The sequence below is a fragment of the Dermacentor silvarum genome, unplaced genomic scaffold (genome assembly GCF_013339745.2).
Source record: "Dermacentor silvarum isolate Dsil-2018 unplaced genomic scaffold, BIME_Dsil_1.4 Seq8805, whole genome shotgun sequence".
NCBI classification, from domain to species: Eukaryota; Metazoa; Arthropoda; class Arachnida; order Ixodida; family Ixodidae; genus Dermacentor; species Dermacentor silvarum.
The window spans coordinates 4972-25277 of NW_023606920.1; the positions used below are offsets into that span (position 1 = coordinate 4972).

Sequence of the window (20306 nt, forward strand, 5' to 3'; positions counted from 1 at the left end):
CAGTGAGTACCCATTAAGCAGCCGCACTCGAGGCGGGCATGTCCTGTTGCGGTTGTGGTCGCTATCGCTTTAGCTTAGCTAAATTACATACCCTTGTGTCACCTTGGCGCATCAGTTAGGGAAGATCAACCCAAGAATGGGCACACTAATTTCACATAAGCAGTGCCGAAGTTGTCCGTTTGAGCCCATGTCCCGTGACGTAAGTTATCTGTTTGATCAGTCAGCAGCCAGGGAGCAAGTTGTCTATTTGGGAACATACCTAGTGGCAGATGACATTTACTCGGTAAGACAGCAGCCAGCACGTAACTATTCGCCAAAGTTAACTCTTATCTCATAAATTGCCAAAATCATGCAAACCGCGACGTGGCAAGGCGGAGCGAAGTGGCAGAGGCGGGAGCAAAGACAGCAAAATGATGACAGGCGTCGGCTATATCGCAAAAGTGACAAAGACGGGGACTAAGTCAGGCCAGACCTGTGTAAATAGCATTTTAACGGCTGAATACGGATTTGTTGATGCTTAGGCCTTTTGAACATTGGTCTAAAAGGAGGCCGCGTGAAGAGCTTATTCTGAAACGGCAACTTGTCATGATAAACACATCAGCACGTGATTTCCTTTCCGAGTCGCATGTGTAGTCACTGAAATCAGAATTCCTGAAATAAGTGATTTCCAGAAATATGTCTTTGCTGTTCCTCGGTATAATAGCGTACCAAATTCTGGAGAAACCGCTACGAATTTGGCTGTAGTAGGAGTCCAGCAATAGAAACAATTTTCGTAACTATAGGTTGAAATGTAAATAATAACTTAAGAAATTGAAGTAAATAGTCAGTCAATAAGGCCTGCTTACATTAACATCAATAGAACAAGCGTTTCTGCAAAGAAAATTAATATAGAAGAAATCAGCCAACAGAATACGCATTTCCTCATGTGTGGCTAGGAGACAGGGAATCGTTTCAATACTCCTTCGGCTAAAGAGCAGAGCGACATTAAAGGCCTATTGGAGTGATATTTGACATATTTGGTATCGGGCCATTCATTTATTGTTTCTTTACGTACCTTCTGTGCTGCTATCGCAACTAATTGGTTTGGTTACACCTCACTGGGCCAAGGTCCGTATCGACAAGATGGTCGACACAGAATACTCATTTAAATAAAATGATTATGCAGTCTGCCACTCGGTCAATTACCCGCAGTGGGTATGTGCCCTTGGTTGAGAAAAAGAACATAAACAAGGGACGCAGGGGTGCAGGCCATGGCAGCGACCTTCAAGCCGGTGACACACGTAATTTTCGACCTGGACGGCGTGATTTTGGGTGAGCGAGGAAGCGTGTTAACAGGACGCGCGTTTCATGGTAGTGGACTTCAGGCATTTATGTCAATACTTCTCATGGCAGTTTCACAATGCACATCTAACTTAATGGCATCTCGGAGGCGACAACCTCATCTGCTCAGAATATTTACGAAACATTTGAAATATAGCAGGCCTGATTAATGGCCTAGTTTGGACATGCAATGACATTGCTAGAATAGCGCGAAAACATGCGTAAAACTGCAGCGGACACACAAGAAACGAGGACACAAGGTAAAGGTAGCACCCCAGCGATTGTGCGTTACCTATGCCTTGTGTCCTTGTTTCGTATGTGTACGCTGCAGTTTCATAACGAATAGCTACCAACTCCCCAAACTTTCAGTACCTTTACAATACGTAAAATGCAACTATTCTTCCCTTGTGAGGGGAGGCAAGAGCCGGCTGCTGGCCGAAACGTAATTAAGGCCCGAGAACCATTAATAACGAACTTTATTACAAGGCATGGCGCCTCCAAAAACGCGACTAGACGTGACGAAAGCCAACGCGCGCACCGCACTCTCGCGCACACTTCTCACGCCTAGGCTTGGCTTCAGGGCTGGCTGTGTGTTGAGGCTGGTAGGTGGCGCTGCTAGTCAGACTGCTTACATCCGGCCCCTCTTTGTTTGACCAAGTCCCTTTGGTCTAGGAAAGGGCACGGCTTGATGTCTTCGCTGTAAGAACAGTCCAAGCGCTGGGGTCGACGTCCGGGGAGTGGCGATCGCTGTACGTCTGCTGAGCTGTGGTTTGTGCTGAAAGCAGTTTTTGCTTGGTCGTCTTCACGCACACGAACCTGCCAGTAAGCAAACTTTAGGTCCAGGCAGGCAAAGTACCACGAACCAGCAATATCATGCATGATGTCATCTGCATGCGGAAGTGGCTGCACAACACTCACAGTAATCTTATTGAGGGGCACGTAGTTGACACAAAGGCGCTTCTTACTGCCTCTGCTGTCAACTACTGCGGGGAATGCCCAAGGGCCTAAGGCTCGAAGAATGATGCCTTGGCGAAGGAGTATGCTTCTCTGGGCCTCAAGAAAACGACGGTCTGCAGCCTAGTACCGGTAGGGAGATCGACTGTATGGCACAGGCGTCAGGAAGAAGGTCAATTGCACGTTCGACACCTTCGTACAAGCCCAAGTCATCCTCTCCATGAGCGAATACTTCAGCGTATTTTGAACAAAATGCTCGTATGTTCCTGTTGTTGAGGCACTGGCCAAGTGGCTACCTAGCTGCGCAGCAGGCAGGGATGGGTCAATGTGAGCCTCAATTGTAGAGGAAGCAGCTCGGTTGGACGCAAAAGAGAGGCTGTAGGTGTTTGAAACATCATTGTGGCAAGATAGTGCCAACCACGGGGGCTCGTCTGGTCCTGTGAGTGGCGACCGCTGTAGGCCTGCTGAGCTGTGGGGTCCAGGCACACAGTGACCGAAAGATGACCCTTGGATCATAACAGCATTCGACATTCGTGGCAGCAGTCGTTCATGGCATGGCACACTTGTGGCTGTTGGATAATGGCAATTTCATTTGGCAGGGGCGGCTGAAACACCAACTGTGCTTGGCTTGAAGAAAACCAGACTTCACCCAATATAAGTGGCACATCATTATTATCGAGGGCGGCTGCTTCGACCAAACCGGTGATAGGTCCAACAGAAATTTTCAAACAGATGGCACCAGCTGGGTTACTGATGTTCCTCCAACGACGACTAGATGAGGTCTAGTCCAGGGCAAGAGGGGCAAAGAGCTGACCAGGCGACGTGAAACAAGCGTCACTTTAGATCCACTGTCTGGAAATGCATGCACTTGGCAAATGCCAGCAATTGTGGCGCCGACAAGGGCACATTGAACCAGTGATCCATCAAGGGTCTCGGAAGGGCTGCTGTGGAGAGCTGGCGAAAGGTGTGTTGTAGATGTTGGAGCAGTAGATCTAGACGGGCACTTGGATGCGAGATGTCCCTTTTGACGGCACTGAACACACAGCTTCGGCCAAGTTCTGGCCAGAACGATAGGCAGGAGCACCATGCTTAGCCGATATAGTAAGGTATCGAGCGTCTTGTTGGTCTGGTGGTAGGGCTGAAATGCGCTGTGGCGGGCCGGTTTTGTCTGACACAGCCTGGGGGTTCGTGTACTCTGTGTTACGTGGGGGTGCCTGTGGGCTTGGCGTTGTTAGTTTGGCGCTTGGATACCCTGTGCGTGGGGCTCGAAGGAACGAATGGCTTAACGTTTGATCAAGCCGAGTTACAATGTTCATATACGCTGAGACTGTGTCTGGGCGCTGCGCTGCAATAGTAGTGGCCAGGTTCGCGTCGGCGATGCCCTGAAGGGCGTACTCTATGCGCTGGTGATCGGTGAGGATAACTGGGCATCCAGAGATTAGCTTAAACTTCGCCAGAGAATAGCTGACAAGGTTTCTCCGTGCGCCTGCAGGCGACAAGTGACTGCTTGTTGCCACTGTAACAAGGTTTGCTTGGCACTGAATTGATCTAGGAACGCTTGTCTGAAGGTTTCCCATGTTGGGTATTGACGGCCAAAGACGGATTTGCAATCAGCGGCTGCTCCACGAAGTTTTCCCAGGGCGACGGCGAGTAGGGTTGAAGGTTCTCACGAAGCCAAGTTTCGAGTTCGTTCCAACTCTTCAACCCAGTGGGACGCTGAAATGCTGCCGTCTCCACTGTATGTAGGAAGCCATGCGGAGAGGTTTGGAAGAGTTGTGATTTGAACTGGGGCTTTGGCGCGTTGCGACACGTGAAGGAGCTGTTGAAGTAAACCCGTCACCAACTCGGTAGTTTGGGCTGCATCGAGGCTTGGCGGGAGCGGCGTAATGTTACAACGCTGGGTGGACGCGGCGGAGTCTGGGGAAGGCAAAGGAGGCTTCGTTGGGCGGTTTTCGGCGATGTCGGCGATAGGGCGACTTATTATTTCTTCCTTCGACCCGATAGCGTCGAAGTTTCGGCGAGCCAACTCTTCACGGAGGTCATCCACTGTAAAGCCTGCTAGATCCGCCGGCGTCGCCTCACTCCAATTCACGAGCGGCATGGCGGTTGACAAAGCAGCACAAGAGTCACGAGAAACGATAAGGCGAGTAGGGCGAACCGTTTGGGCACTGTAGGCAAGCTACTTTATCGGACGCGCAGGCGTCAGCGTCAACACGACAGTCGGCGAAACACAAAGGGGGAAGGCGCGAAAGGGCTAGGACGAAGCGGGCGAGAGGCTGCGTCGGGCGGCAGGAGCTGCACAAAGGAAGGAGCGTTGGCTGGCGAGTCACTTCAAGAGGCGGGCAAGATGCGATGTTTCAGGCATGGTTCGGGGTTGACTGCGCCAGTTGTGAGGGGCGGCAAGGGCCGGCTGCTGGCCGAAACGTAATTAAGGCTCGAGAACCATTAATAACGAACCTTATTACAAGGCATGGCGCCTCCAAAAGCGCGACTAGGCACGACGAAAGCCAACGCGCGCACCGCACTCTCGCGCACACTTCTCACGCCTAGGCTTGGCTTCGGGGCTGGCTGTGTGTTGAAGCTGGTAGGTGGCGCTACTAGTCAGACTGCTTACACCCTAAGGCATTATGAGCAAACCGACTGGTGACTAAAGTATTCACAGAAAAGAGAGGGAGTGGGTTGCACGACTCAGCGTGCTTCTTGGTGCGTGATGGAGATACGTTCGAGCCACGTATGCGACGGACCAAGTCACATCTTTCTGTGTTTTTCAGGTTATCCCTTTGTTTAGTTGACTCAAATGCAATTACTCGTATAGTTCATGACGCTCTCATAAAAAAATTGAAAAATGAAGTTAAAATAGAGATTGTTTGTTGTGTTATGTTTCTGGTGTCATTTCGCGCATAGCATTGCAGTGTTTGTAAATAGCAGGAACTGACGTATGTGCAGAAAAGCAGTGCAACTAAACTAACTTTAATGATGGGGTAGTGAGAAGTATCATAGCTTAGATGTGTTGCCTTTAGCAGCTACACATTAGAAAACGGTGAGCAGCTGTTATGCCGAAACGACAGTGATAACACGTAAGCGAATGAAGTTTTGGCAAATATTTAAGGCAATTTAGCCGCAGCTAGTGATTTGACAAGCTCTTGCATGGCATTCTAAAAGTTAGGGTGTCGTTGTGGTGCCACGTTCATTGCAGTTGATAGAGGACGTAAGAATTTACTGCAGTATTTAATGGCGGGACTGCAAATTCAAGCTCAGCTCCCCTTCTGCCGCAGAGTGCGATCATTTCTCTATCTTCATGGTTGCGTGTTAATCATTTGTCCTTGTGAATGACGTGTCCTCAAAAGAGAAAGCACTCTGCGTGTACGCTATTTTGTGTGCACTTTGTTTTTACTCGATTAGGAGTATGTATGCTCCTGTTACATGGGTGCTACTTATTGACCGAGCAGCACTACGCTTGCTGTTATGGTTATTGCATCTGAAGCTGCAAGATTTATTCCTTATTCAGACATATCCCCGCTTAGCCCGAAAGCGTTACAGCAAGGGGGTTACAAACATGAAAAAATACACCTTGATTCACACTGCACACCTGTCCATATGACAGCCGATTCCACTGAGCGATAATTTTAACAAAAATGAAATTGGCATACATGCCCGTCCTAGCCCGGTATTCTCTAATTTTGCATTGGCGGTCAGTCCTTGCAGGTATATAGTTTGGCCGTTTTCAGTACATTTTCCTATCAATTCCAGTTTTGTTATGATATATTTCATACAGATGCTTTAGCCGCAGTTTCTTTCGGCGAGACGACAGGGATTCCCAATTGAGCTCTTTTTTTCATTGCTGTGCAACTGTACCTTCTCCCGTACCTACCCAAGACGAACCTGGCCGCTCTGTTTTGTATTTTTTCTAGTTTATTTATGCGACATATCTGTGACGGGTCCCAAAGGGTACAAGTATATTCCAAAATAGGTCGTATACAAGTTAGGTACGCCGTGCTAAGGTTAGAATTTGCACATTTTAAATTTCTTTGAATGTAATTCAAAGCAACTGCCGCTTTGCCAACCACATACTCACATGTGCCCGCCAAGAGCAGTCGCCCGACAGCATCACGCCCAAATATTTAGTCGTGTATTTTTACTTAAAATATTATTCATAAGATAGTAGCTGGCATCGATTACATTTTTCTTTTTAGTAAACCGCACATGGGCGTCGTAATTGTCGCTTATGTTAACACAATCGGCTGACACGGCAGTTGTTTGAAACAGCCCAGTAGAATACCTACCTGAGCTCAAATGCCAACGATATCCCACCGCCTGTTGACGTAGCGACTTTACCATTAGACGGAATGCTCTACCCAAAACAAACGTTTGAATTTGCGGGTTTTCTGAACTTATTATTTATTTCGCGGGGATGAGCCTTTTCTTCACCTTGCGCAGACACCGAGAAGATGCACGAGGAGGCGGTGCAGGCGATCGCCGACCGTTACGGCAAGAAGTACACGTGGGACCTGAAGCTGAAGTTGATGGGTACCACCGGCGCAGACTCTGCGCGAATGGTGATCGATGGCCTGAACTTGCCGCTCACCGTGGACGACTACCTGGTAGACTTGGGCCGCATCTACGCCGAGAAGTACCCCAAGGTTACCCTTATTCCAGGTAGTACGGCCCGCATTTAGTAGTCATTATCCTATAGGGTGCGCCTTCTCTTAATCGCGATATTTCCCCTAGCGCGCGCAATAAGTTAGCTGTAGGCGTCGTTGTACAAATATTGTTTATCGAAACATGGGAGGCATGAGAAGCAAAACTGCAGGTTCCAATGTTATGAACCCGTGAGGCGACAGCTTGCGCATCATTATTTGCAGAGAATGTATTGCAGAACTGCGTGCGTTATTGGATACAACATATTCGCAGGTGCGCGCGATCAATCTCCTTTCGAAAACGACGTGACGTTAGGCTAATTAGGAATTCTCAGAAATAAAGAAAAGCCAGTTTAACACCATGTTTGTTGTCTTGCTTCATCCTTATCATTCGCGCTGCCACTAATCATGAACCTTAACCAACTTGCCCAACTCGTCGCTCTTCTAAAAGCGCTCTGTTGTGCCGTGTCCGTCTTTGTAGTGTCCAGGTTTGCACACAAGTTTGTTCCTTTCGAGAAGTCTGAGTCGGCATCGTTTGTCGAAGTGGAGATTTCCGGCGGTGAAGAGAGACTGCCTTTTCCTTCTGCATTCACCTATTCTTACTTTCGCTCCTTACCTCAGGCTGCGTTTAAATTCTTTCACGTTGTTGCTCGTTTACTAGTACGAGTGGACTAGTACGAGCTTACTAGTACGGCGCAGCCTAATGAAATTACAATCTTCCGGGCGCCTTCAGCGCTCCAAGAAAGAAAACGACTTTCAATCATTTCTGCAAAGCGCCTAGTTGTGTGATATCTTTGTTGACAATGTTGCCACGGAGCTGCTGTTGGATCGTGACTAAGAGGGCTGCTGGGACATGAACAGGCTGTTTCAATGGCCTCTGTACAGCCGCACGAAGTCCTCAACAATTGACGCACATGGACTGTGGTCGCCTTGCTCGTGTCCACAGCCTGCTCTGCCACTGTGGAAGTACTCGAGCTACTGACTTTCTTGGGTTGTGTCGCGGTGTACGTGGCCTCTCGTTTCAATGCAAAAATGGCCGGAGGCTTTGGGGCGTGCCTGCTGTTTACACCCGGCAATTCTACTACTGGAAGTAGTGCGACTGGTGACAAGAATGTGCAGGCAGCCTTGTTCAGGCTGAATTGCTGAACCAGCGCGAGAATGGTGATGTGCCGTTTGCTGGATGCTATGGACTTCCTAAAGAAGTGCTGGGAAACCGTGTGGTCGTCGTCTCGTGACTGCGAAAAAAAAAACATCATCAGTTGGCCTTTATCGACGGCGCGCAATAAGGCATGTGTCAAAGCAGGCTGCCTTGTTCAGAGGAATTGTTGAACCAGCACGAGAGCGGTGATGTGCAGTTTGCTGACTGCTATGGATTCCCAAAGAAGTGCCGGGACTACAGTCTAGAAGCCTTGCGGCCATCATTCGGGTCTTCGAAAAACATTGCCAGTGGGCCTTCATCGACGGCGTGCAATAAGGCGGTTTGTTAACGCGCAATGCATCTTGCGAGCGGGCTCTTAGAAAGATGAGATCAGAATTTACAAAAGTGAACAAGCTGTAGAAAAGAAATGCTACTCTGCCTAAAGCTCTACCACATTTTTTTTCAATGTATCGTGTACACGACTTCACTTGTCATTAATAAGTTCGCATGCAAGTCCTAATGCTATAAAGTAACCTTTTCCCGCCTTTCGCGTGTGTATTCTGTGCCCCTATCAAACCGCAACATTTCTAAATATGCTGGAAAGCATGGCGTCAGCCAATCAGACCCAGTCATGGCAGCTGGCGGTGTGGCCACCCTCTCCCAACGTATTATTTTCTGCTATGGTATTTCAGTGGCTGAGAGATAAAAAATCGCAGCCATTTCACTCTGTGAATGTGGGTTACCAGCGGAACTGTTCTTCGGCAGTACGTACTACACGCGGCGACCAATACCAGCGCACTCAACATATTTAATTATTTACTTCCAATCTGCTTCTTTGCGCAGGCGCGGAAATTCAGCAGGTGGCTTGTGAGCTACCTGTCACACCAAATGAGCGATGTGCGCTACGGCCATTAGTGCTCCCTCGTCGCAGCCAAACCGAGCTGCTGGCTAAGTCAAGAGCTGGGGTAGCTATCAAAACTGCATCACGTTCACGCTTCGCGACATCTCGAACGTTACCAACGCCATTAAATCGTTCTCGAACCACAGTCCCTCGCGCACCGCACAACTGAATCCGAAATGTCTGTCCAGAAAGTCCCTCTGAAATTTTGCATACCACATTCGTGCTCGTCCAATTTACTGGCGTGGTACCTGCGTCGCTTCGCTGCATTCCCCGCTTCGCGGAACCCGTCTTCCTGTTGCGCCCGACGCTTACGGGCAGCCTCGCGGGCGCGAACTTTGATGCTACTCGCCGTCAGTTTCAAAGCTTTCCTCTTGCTACGCCATGTGTCAGCACATTCCTCATTGGTTTGCTTTGCCTCCTCAAATAGAGGGCGCGGGAGCTTTGAGGCACGGACACTGAAAGATCTATGGGAGTGTACAGCTCCGCTGCAAAACGTTTGCATGGCAAACTGTCGCAGGACGTACAAGACCTTACTTTGCACAATAGTACTCTAGCTATTTAGTCACAGCTTCATATTGTGGGCCGAGGCACATCTTTGTTTATTTGTTTAAAGACTTCTAGCAAAGCGCTATACGGTTTCTGCGGCGGGCGCTAAAATGACTACCGAAGTCAGAGCATAACGGCCATCGCTGTAAAGATCGCTTCATTCGTTCTGCATGATGTTATGATTGTTCGGACCACCCGAAGTTTCACCAAATATGACGGACGAAGTAAATGAAGCGTCTTGAATCTGTTTACCTTATGCCGCATGATGAATCTTCCCCACTGTAGGCCTCAAAGGTACCTGCAATAGCCTTCTATTCAGTCTGCATGGTTGGCTTGGCGTCATTGGTTTGCAATTTGCTGTACCTAAAGGGGGCTGTTCTGACTTAATCATGTAACGGCTGGCCAAATCGATGTCAGGGTTCTCGTTTTAGCGTACGTGTGAAGCGGTCCACCTTCAATAGGCATGCGAAAAAAAAACAACTCATAAAATAAATGGTCTTCAATACAGTCTGTGAAGGTGGTTGGACAGTGAAGCTGTAAACACGAACTAGAACTAATTATCTGTTGTGACGTAGGATGAAATTCACGTAGCGACATTCACATGCACTTTACCTAATCATTAGCCTACGACGTTTCGAGTACCTGCGACTTGGCTGGCGCTGCTACTTCGTGCACACGCAGAGTGGGCCAGAGGGAAGAAAAATTCGCCGCAGCTCATATGATCGGTGCTATACTCAGGAGTTCTCACTATACGTGGCCTTGCCATAGCACTGTCACAACACAAATCATTTGCTAGGCGAGACCTTCTGTGAAGTATAAAGGTGTAGTTACGTCACTCCCTGCTTAGTAAGCTAGTCAAGCTGCCGTCGCCGCAGCAGCTTGCGCAACAGTAATCTTTACTGGGAAGCGTATGTGGGGAGCGCTACGTGCCTCGCATTACGTGCGCTACGTGCCTCGTAGGCGCAGGAGCGCCTTATCAATTATGTGGTACGGATGCCTGTTTTGACCTTGTTCCTTATTGAAAGGTATGCTGTTCTGTAGGTTATATGCGTGATTCCAAAGAATGTATGCCATGTTCGCTTGACTTTGCTGAGTGATTGTAGCCTTCGCCTTTCCGGGGGTGAGCCATTGCATTTGGGGGTATGCGCCATCGATGATGATAGTTTTCTGTCGACGTGACGCCACGAAGAAATCTCGGGATCGTAGCCATCGACAGCTTCGCTGTAAAAAGACATCTCGCCAAAAAATACCTCGAGCATGTACCGACAGGATGGCAAGCAGACGCCGAGCAGACGACATGATATGGATGAACCCATCTTGAGTGGTAGTTGGATCGAGAAGCCGGGTGTCTGTATAGGCTCCAGTGTTGCACCTGTTCTGAGTGACATTTATTTGAGTGAGGTCGACCGTGAGCTAGAAACCGCCTTAGAATATTTTGCTGTAAGCAGGTTTGGGTATGTCGGTGATTATCTTTTTCTTCTATGGTAACAGGTGTGTTGACACGCGGGTAAAACGTGTTGAAGGTATTCAAAGAAAAAAGGTCGGGGTTGAAGTTTACGTTTGCAGGTCCCTAGGGACGGGTGCATACAGTTCGTGGACTTGAGTATATATTGCGATGGAAATCATACGTGTTGGTTGGATGCGCTACGTGGTGTGTAACCTATCCTTGACTTCCGTCCGGGACACCCAAAGGTGTTCACTGAATACCATCGCAGTCTCCGGTTTGAAGGCTGTATTTAAGAAGTCACGCACGCATTGCATGGAGGAAGGTTTTGCAAGACAACTTGAGTGACTGAAGCTTTCACAATTCCTGGGGACCATTTGGCCTTCCTGGGCGAAAGGGTTCTGCAAAAGGTAAAGGCGGAGCGAGAGGTTTGGAGCTAGACAGGAATCAAAAGAAGCCGATTGCTAGCATTGCGAATGTTCACTGTGTGTCCCATCGTCTAAAAAAGGTGGGGGTTGGGCAAGGTATAGGTCTAACGTGGTCTTTTCGGGAACAGCAAGATTTGCAAGCCATGCGTGGCAGTAGACAAGAAGACAGGAGGCGAAGGCCAGAGCATTCAAGGCTGCCCGATCAAGCACCGCGAACGATTGGGCAAGTGCCGCAAAGGCGTTGTGTATCAGAAGATTTATGTAGGTAAGACGGGTCGTTGTCTGAATAACAGACTAATGGACCACAAAGCTTCATTGAGGGGAAAGCCGTGTTCAAACTTACCGTTACATTGTAAGGAATGCGGAGGCGCACTGATGTTTTCTAAAACCGGGGTTCTTTCGAGATTCAAAGACAATGTGGCATGGGAAATTGAAGAGCCGTTTCTTATTAGCAAATCGGGTGAAACGTGTCTCGAAGCCATTCGGTACACTGCACCACTGAGTGTCGTTTGAACTAAAAAGTTGCTTTTCAACTTTTTACTTGGGACCACGTGTTGTTCAGCTCTTCTACATATGTTGGTTTTTCAGTAAAAGTGTCAGTTGATGGTCGCCGCTGGCCCTGTTGTGCCTGTGTTTTCTTTGATTTTGTCTTTGTTGTTTCCGCGCTGCACACGTCGTGATCAAGCGAATATGACATAATTAACTACTTCTGCTAGAGCGCACGCCGTTTAGCCAGTATGTGCTTCTGCGTACTGAACTGCAAAACACTGGCACTTCCGTGCAGGCGTCGACCGACTTGTGCGTCACTTGCACAAGCACGGCGTGCCGTTGGCGATCGCTACCAGCTCGAAACGCGTCTCATTCACTCTCAAGACGGCGCGCCACAAGGAGCTGCTGGCGCTCTTCCACCACGTGGTCTGCTCAGGCGACGACCCCGCAGTGAAGCACGGAAAGCCGCACCCGGACATCTTCCTGGTCGCAGCGTCCAAGTTCGAAGGGAAGCCACCGCTTGAAAAAGTACCTCATATGTTTACTTTCAATGTTGCTCTTTAATGAACTGGTAATGGTTACGGTTTCTAAGACGAGCACACAGTAAGGCACACAAATAACCAAATGGAAGCGCTTCTGTTTTTTCTTGTGCCTTCCTGTGTTCTTGTCTACATATTGTATTGTAAGTGCATACATAACAGTATGCACTTACATATCGCCCTAGAAAGAGCCCTCTTAACGTTTCAACAATCTCATTTGTTTCAACGGCGAATTTGCCACATAATTTTGACCAATTTGGCATTGACACGAACCATTAAATAGGCACAATAAAGGATTATGCCTATTTAGTTTCTTTTTTGAGTAACTCTCTTGAGGACATTTAAATACGATCTCCTGGGCATTCGTATTGTTGCAAAGGGCACAAAGATTAAAATGTAGACAGTGTATCTATCTCTTAATGTGCGTTAGCAAGCACAGCTTCTGCTTGCTGTGTCACCCTGACGTGTGTCTTAGTGGCGTTGTCCTAATCGTCTGCTGTACCAGCGTCCACTTAGGCAATACGATGGCTAGACAAACACATTCTTGTTTTTATTGTTTTCTTTGTTTCTCTCATTCTGATGCGGCATCTGTATACACCGGGTGTCCCAAGTAAATTGTCAATTTTTTTAATGTGCGAGTGCCGCGTAGCTGGACAGAACCAAAAAAAAATATTGTTTGGCGCCGCTTAGAGCGAGTCAGACTGTCTTTTTGTATTTCGCCTGATTGAATGATGTGTTATTAATTAATTATCCTCTCAAATCTTGCAATCAGAGTAAAATAGTCCATCAATAAATTATAGGCAGTCATGAAAAAACCCGATCCATCTTTCTGTTGCGCAATGCGATCGGGCTATATAAAGCTGTAGAACTTTTTCCAAGCGTTAAGAAAAGTGAATGCACAGAACAGTAAGTGCATTTCGGGGGCTCCTTTCTCCTTGGAAAAACTTTTACATAGCACGTATAGAGCAACAGAAATATTGATCGGGAATCGTTATTGCTGACGTACAATTTTGTTATTGCCAATATTGCTGTGCTTATAATGTTCGGGAAGTTAATTAAATATAGACTAATGACCCAATTAGGTGAAATTGTCTGACTTGCTCCAAGCGATGACATTCAACATCATCCTGCTTGTGTCCGGGTACGTGGCATTCCCATATTTTTCAATTTTGGCACAAGTTACATGGGCCAACCGGTATATGCACTGCCTAGTGATGTTTCTGTAGATTCTTCGATTGTGGGCGCAATTTACTGACTTTTCTGCAGGAATGATGGAATCAAGCTTGTTAAGTGGGAAAGTGATGCACTCCATTAGCTCTAAAAATGCTTCCAAGATACACTGTGCAGAAGGAGAAAATAAATGAGTGACCTGTGTATTAAAAGAAGTTTCTTTTCCCAAGTACTGACCTTCTTTCCCTTATTGTAGTACACTTACCGGTTAATGTGTTGAGAGTTAATGATTTCCTGTACGCAGAGCATTATCATGCGCTACACTAAATTAATTTATTCATCCGCGCAACGTGGAGCAAAACAAATAAAAAAACACTATATGTGCATTGAGTTGGATTTGGCTTGTTCTTACCCCACACAAAAGTGAAGTTAGAATAAAAGAGGTAGCGAAAGCTCAAAATACATGGCACCAAGCTTAAGGCACGCACCGAGTATGAGAAAAAAAATACAATGTGAGGTTTAGAGAGCAAAAGGTGAATGATGATCACGTATCTGCATAGAGAGAATTGTTTGTAGTATTTTATGTTCCTTGCATAATTTTGAACATCTGATTCTAAGGTTTAATAGTTATATATACGGTAGAAATAGGCATGGCATGCCTGGAGGCAGCATACACTGGTGCTGAGAAACTAGTATTTGTTCTCTGTTTTAGTTTTTTTCGGTCTACAAATGTTATCTTGCCATTTTATTTGGCTATATGTAGGTATAACATGAAAGCGCGCGTTTCTTGCTTCCGGAGTCATAAGCTGCACTAAAGATGTATTTGCGCGTAACAATATGTATTACCAAACAAGCATTAATGCACCAAGAATGTTTAAAAAATGCTGTTGCACATTTTACATTAAATAAGTTTTATTCAACTACTATACTGGACCATGTACATAGCTTTAAGACTGAAGACGGTCTACCTTTATTTCCCTCCCTTGTAACATTGACTGCAAAAGTAACAAAAGGAAGTTAGAAATATTTCAGGATTTCAGCATGTTTAGTGTATTTTGCATGCGCATTAGGCCTTATACAGAACGTTTGACCTAACTTGGGCCAAACTTTGAAAATATGCAAATGCCATGTAGCTAGGCCGAACCAAGGTAATGTTGTTTGTCATCGGTTGGAGATACTCAGAATAACTTTTTCCATTTAGCCTAAGTAGATAATTTGTGTAATTATTTATCAACATCTGAATTATTATAATTAGACGAAAAGTCTTGATGACAAAATTGCAGAGCAACATTAAAAATTCCCGATACAGCTTTCTGTTGCTCAATACGTTCTACATCAAAATATTTTTCAGAACGCGAAAGAAGGCCAAGAATAAACACAAAATTGTCGCCTGACTGGCCGCTCGAGGCACTTTGCGTGAATTCGCGGGCATCTGTTACGCTTGGAAAAACTTTTATGTACCACGTACTGAGCAACAGAAAGATGTATCGGAATTTTCTCGTGTTGCTCGACATTTTTCTCATTGACACTTTTAATTCAATTATGATAAATTAGAAGTTTTAAAGAATAATCTGAGTATCTCCAAGCCACGACAAACAACATTACCTTGGTTCTGTCTATCTGTGTAGCATTTGCATATTTTGAATGTTTAGCCCAAGTTAAGTGAAACACGCTGTCTTGCGTCGAGGCAAAGGAATTGCATCAACAAAACTAGACAAAACCAGTAAACAAGCACTGATGGTAAATCGACATAGGTGCTTCACATCCTCTTTATTGCTTGATCTTTGCGGATCTCTATATATGTAGTTTGCTTTGTGAATATCAATAAAGCAGTTGTTTGTACATCATCTTGTGTGCGTGTTCACGTTTCATTCATAGACATTCTGTTACAGAACCACGCAGCACAACTTCACATCCAATGTTATATTTCGTGGCCAGAATTTTGCATAAACACTTGGCATTTTTTAGGTTTGGATTGTTTGAGTATATTTATACATAGTCGTAATGACAAGTTACCATTGCAGAAGCAAGCTGCTCCAAAGAGCTGAATTTATATCGAGGCCTCTCAGTAACTACACTTCAGGAATAACTATTTGAAGCGTTTCGTTGAACAATACCAGCAACATATGTAATCTTTCTGCAAATTTTAGAGAGAGAAATGCAACGAAAAATAATAAATATAATTTTATTGTCAGAATAAAAGAGCGGGTTGCTGTTGTCTTATAACGCTCGCAGAGAGTGCTCAGTGGGCTTAATGTTCTAATAACGCTGTTCTTTTGTCCGTTTGTAAAAGATTCTGGTATTCGAGGACGCCCCTAACGGTGTCACTGCCGCTCTCGCCGCTGGAATGCAAGTTGTCATGCTACCGGACCCTCGGATGGACGAACAAAACAAGCGTCGGGCCACCCTGTGCATCGACTCACTGATGAACTTCAAGCCTGAGGTCTTCGGCCTACCGCCTTTTGAAGACACCGCTAAGAATTGTTAGCACAGAGCTGCAGAGAAGGACCCTGCGTATAACTTTTCGCACTTCTTGATTTAATATTCTCGTTTTGCTAAGCGAAGGCTGTCACAAATCCTCTTCTAAACAAAAATACTGGTTCAGGGCTGCTGATTGTGTACTGCGGCATTGAGGACTCTTGAAGCATGTACGCAGATTATGAGTGGAATGGGTACGAGTTTGTGCGGAATCGGTACGGACGCTCACGTGGCGTCTGAAACAAAAATTCGTATATGAAACGTGAAAATATGCAGCCGCAATACAAAAGTGTAGGAAATCCTCGCGTCTTCCTTGTATTACCCAACAGTCACAGTCCGCGTACAATCGATATTCTGGCTTAGGTCAAAATGCCTGAATTTGATTTAGGTAACTCGCACCGGTTTCTCTCAATGCAGACTATTGTCCATGCCAATGTAGTGAAGAAGACATTTTGCTTACCACACCTCCTCCATGTTCAGAGCAACTTCCAGGCGTTACACCAGCAGCGTGTATCTCCGTAGTTACTTGAAGTAGACTTCCAGACACCGCCGCGCAAAATATAGTTGGAATTCCCTATGGTCAATCTATACTTACGATTCTGAAATTAATGCACTTGATTACGCGAAAATTTTGAATCGTCACGCTGACAGGAGCACATCGAATAGCTTAACATTTTTGCTAGTCCACAATGCTCGTATCAGAATCAGAATCACTGCAGTAAAGCATACGATACTATGCGCTCAGTTCATTTACATCACCGATTTTCGCTGCCTGAACAGAAGGTAAATTTGGCGTTCATAAAAGAATGCGCTCAGCACATATTCCGTTCATTACTTTGAAAAAAAGAAATCAGTGAGCTCATTTACTTAATAGAACGCTAACGTCATACAATCCACGGAACTCACACAAAGAAGGACTACTGAGAATACCCTTAGTAATTACAACCAGCTGGGAGAGTGCGCGTTCCTTTGTGTGTACCGCACAGCCACAGCATTTCAATGACATTCTTGGACCCTGTTATATTGTAGAAACATTACTTGAATCAATTTTATTTGTTCGTCTTGCTGACGTCCTTATTTCTTTATTATACAGTAACCGACGTGCACACTGTGTTGCTTGCTTAGAGCTTGAAATGGCAAATATTTCCTGTTGTCAGTCATAGTTGACGTTCAGCTCTCCTGATACAGATGGTCGTATTTTCTGCTATTTTGTTTACATTGTCGTGGTAATACTGAACAACTTCAATGTCTAAAACATAGTTGTGTATTAAGATTAATAAAGCAACCAACTTTTTTTGTCAATAGTCCTCGCAGCTGTGCAAGCAATCACATTTTTTGTCCAGAGTATTTCCTTACGAACATTGTACCCTGCTTACTAGCATGACTGATTTATCTTGGGAGTGAGCTAGATAAGTTTGTGATGCCACTTTCTTGTGCGCATTGGACACAGGGATGTTGTTTACTCTATTGTGTTCTGTGCGTGGCAGCCTTGTAATAGTTAAGAATTTATACACGTTGCTTTTACCTTCTGCAACCCTATTGTATTCTTCATGCACATTTTGGTAATTTTCTTCCTATATTCGTTGTTAAGGTAGTACAAATAAAAGCATCAAACGAAATCATTTTAATTTGAATATGGCGATAACCGTTTGCTGAGAATTTATTCATCTTGAGAAAGGAATATTTAGGCAACTGCCTTGAGGTTTTATATTGTTACGTGTTGTCGCGACGGTAAAGAATTAGACAGGAACTACAGAAGCTACAACACTAACTTTTCATTGGGCGAACCTGTGCACACAATAAATTTTCATTCAGGCACAACGATAGTAATGATTACGTGCGTCGATTGTCGAAATCTGATCAGCGGGTCAAGCGCGTCGGCTTTTACACAGGACTGGTCGAAGGTTCCAGCGTAATTGCTCGCGCCCGCGTGCGTTGCCGAAATTACAACACTATTCTCGTCGCGCTCACAACCTGATTACACAAGGTTCGCTGACAACATCGACAACAGATAGAATGAACGATAACATTCGAGAAAGTTCCAAAGTATGCAGGCACGTCTTGCGCTGAGCGTCAATTTTAATGTTGTTAGCGGGTGAAAAGCGATCCCCGAAAGAAAGACAAACAAGAGGTAACCACGTACCCGTGCCAATGCCCCCATCTTCAAGATAATCATCCCGACGCTGAAATTAACAGAAAAGCGAATAAATGCATATCAAAGAAAACAAGCCGAACAAGTTCATTACAGTTCACTAGCCTGCGTGCAACAGCTTTAAACGCACTACGTGGACGATTTCATATTTTGCATGGCGGCGCTGCGATTGTGTAACACCGTGCAGCACGACCTAATAATCCCGTGCGCGAATACATCATACGATCTTGTATGGCTCGAAATAACGTCGGCAGTAGCTTGTTACTTAGTCCGTGTCGGCAGTATACGCCACGTCCGCGTGGCGCATGGACCAGCGTCCGTTTTAGAGAGATTTGGTGCCTCGTATACGCACACAACCACGAGTCATGTTTCAACTAACTGCACAGCGCTCATCTCTCCGTCTGAGCCGAAGAAGTGTCCGAGGTGGATGGGTCGTAGTTCAAGTCCTGGCTCAGCATTTGTGGCGACGCCGGCGGCAACATTGTCGGGTCGCTGAAAGGCGCACACGACCGAGTATCCAGTGATCTGCCTATTCTCATCCGGCCTCATCCATGTCTTGGTAAGGTAAAATATGTCGCCTCTGTTGACGCTCACATGGTGCGCCAACGTCGTCCATGTGTTTAGGTAGAGAACGCACGTTGACGCCTACGACAACACATGCTGCCGGCACCGCCATGCCCTTGCTGTGCGCCGTGTGCCATCTAGTGAATCGCCTGCCAGGCAGCGCTTAACCGCGTGCACAGTCCCGAAGATATTCATCCCTGGCGCCTGTTGCAACAGTGGCGCAATGCAATGGTGACGCATAGAATTACAGTACTCTAGTGATGCAGTGGTTTCCGCCCTCATTCAAAATCAATTCACATGGCCGCGAAGGCGAGGCTGAAATGCGGTTCCGTGCAATTGAAGCGCGGCTACATCTTGGGGGGCAAAACACTAGTTGATGATAATTATGCATCAAATACGTCACCAATGGAAACATTTGAAAAAGTACAGTCAGTGGCATTAGAATAAGAAAATGACAAGTCACAGCTTGTTTGCTTTCCTCCACGAATAATTGTGAGTACGGAAAGATGCTGGCTTTGTGAAGTTTGCTCGTGGCGATGTATGCATGCCGAGATATGCCCAGATTGTATTACCCTATTTAACACAGTATTGTCATCAAAACCCTCTTATGCGTACCTATAAAAAGTTATGACAGTACTTGTAGTACTAACATTATAACATCTGATGAATAACTTCATTTTTAACTGTCTTTCCACTAAGAAAAATGTTTTAGTGTTGTCTTAAGTACCAGAGAAAAATTACAAGTCTGTGTTAGTGATGGTTATTTTGTGGTGTTTGTGAAACAGTTCAATGTATTGTTGACTTTATCTTAACGACGAAATAACAGGTGTGTTGGTGCTAAGAACACATGCTTGTGGTACTTAGTTCAGAATCTGTGTGAACTCATTGCTCTGAATCCATGCGATGCTCTCGAGGCGTAATGCCTACCGTTATAGGACTAGGTCTATAAGTATGGTCGTTTCGTTAGCTTGGTATGTACCAAAATTGGCATACTATGACAAAAGTATATGACGAACATCATGTACTAAGTGAAGCAAACACTAAAGGATGATGGCAGAAGTCATGGTCATGACAATGACTGAACAAAAACGTCAATGACCCAGCGAAAAATATTAACACGCATAAACCACTGAAAAAGATTCGGACGTGGGTACTAAGTGAAGGCAACACTAAAGGATGATGCTAGAAGTCAGTCATGAGCATGACTCAGCAAAAATAACAATGACTCAACAAAAAATTTAACACTGCCATTGGAATGGGTTCGCCATTGGTTAGCCATTGGAATGGGTTCGGATGTGGTACTAAGTGAAGCAAAAGGCTAAAGTTTGATGGTCGAAGTCATATTCATGAGCATCACTAAGGCTTCTTCCGCCTTACTGTTCTTTAGGTGTAGCTAAAGGGAATCCTGGGGACTCATGACATGAATGTCATTACATGCGTGTCATGTAGGTTATGATTTTCTTGAAAGAGCCACCTACGTCTTGGTGCTCTAATGGTCGTCTCTTTAACTTGGTAGGCTCCCCGCAAACTGCTTCGCATAACATCG

The 20306-nt window shown here is 45.8% G+C and overlaps 1 protein-coding gene across 1 annotated transcript; it reads left to right on the forward strand.

Annotated features, from left to right (window-relative positions):
* Positions 1–1250: 1250 nt before the first annotated feature.
* On the forward strand, positions 1251–16049 carry LOC119435744 (pseudouridine-5'-phosphatase; the record flags this gene model as incomplete). Its single annotated transcript, XM_037702469.2, has 4 exons — positions 1251–1311; positions 6712–6930; positions 12153–12385; positions 15860–16049. Coding segments are annotated over exons 1-4 (703 nt in total), but the record flags the coding sequence as incomplete, so codon positions are not given.
* Between the last annotated feature and the right edge of the window lie 4257 nt (positions 16050–20306).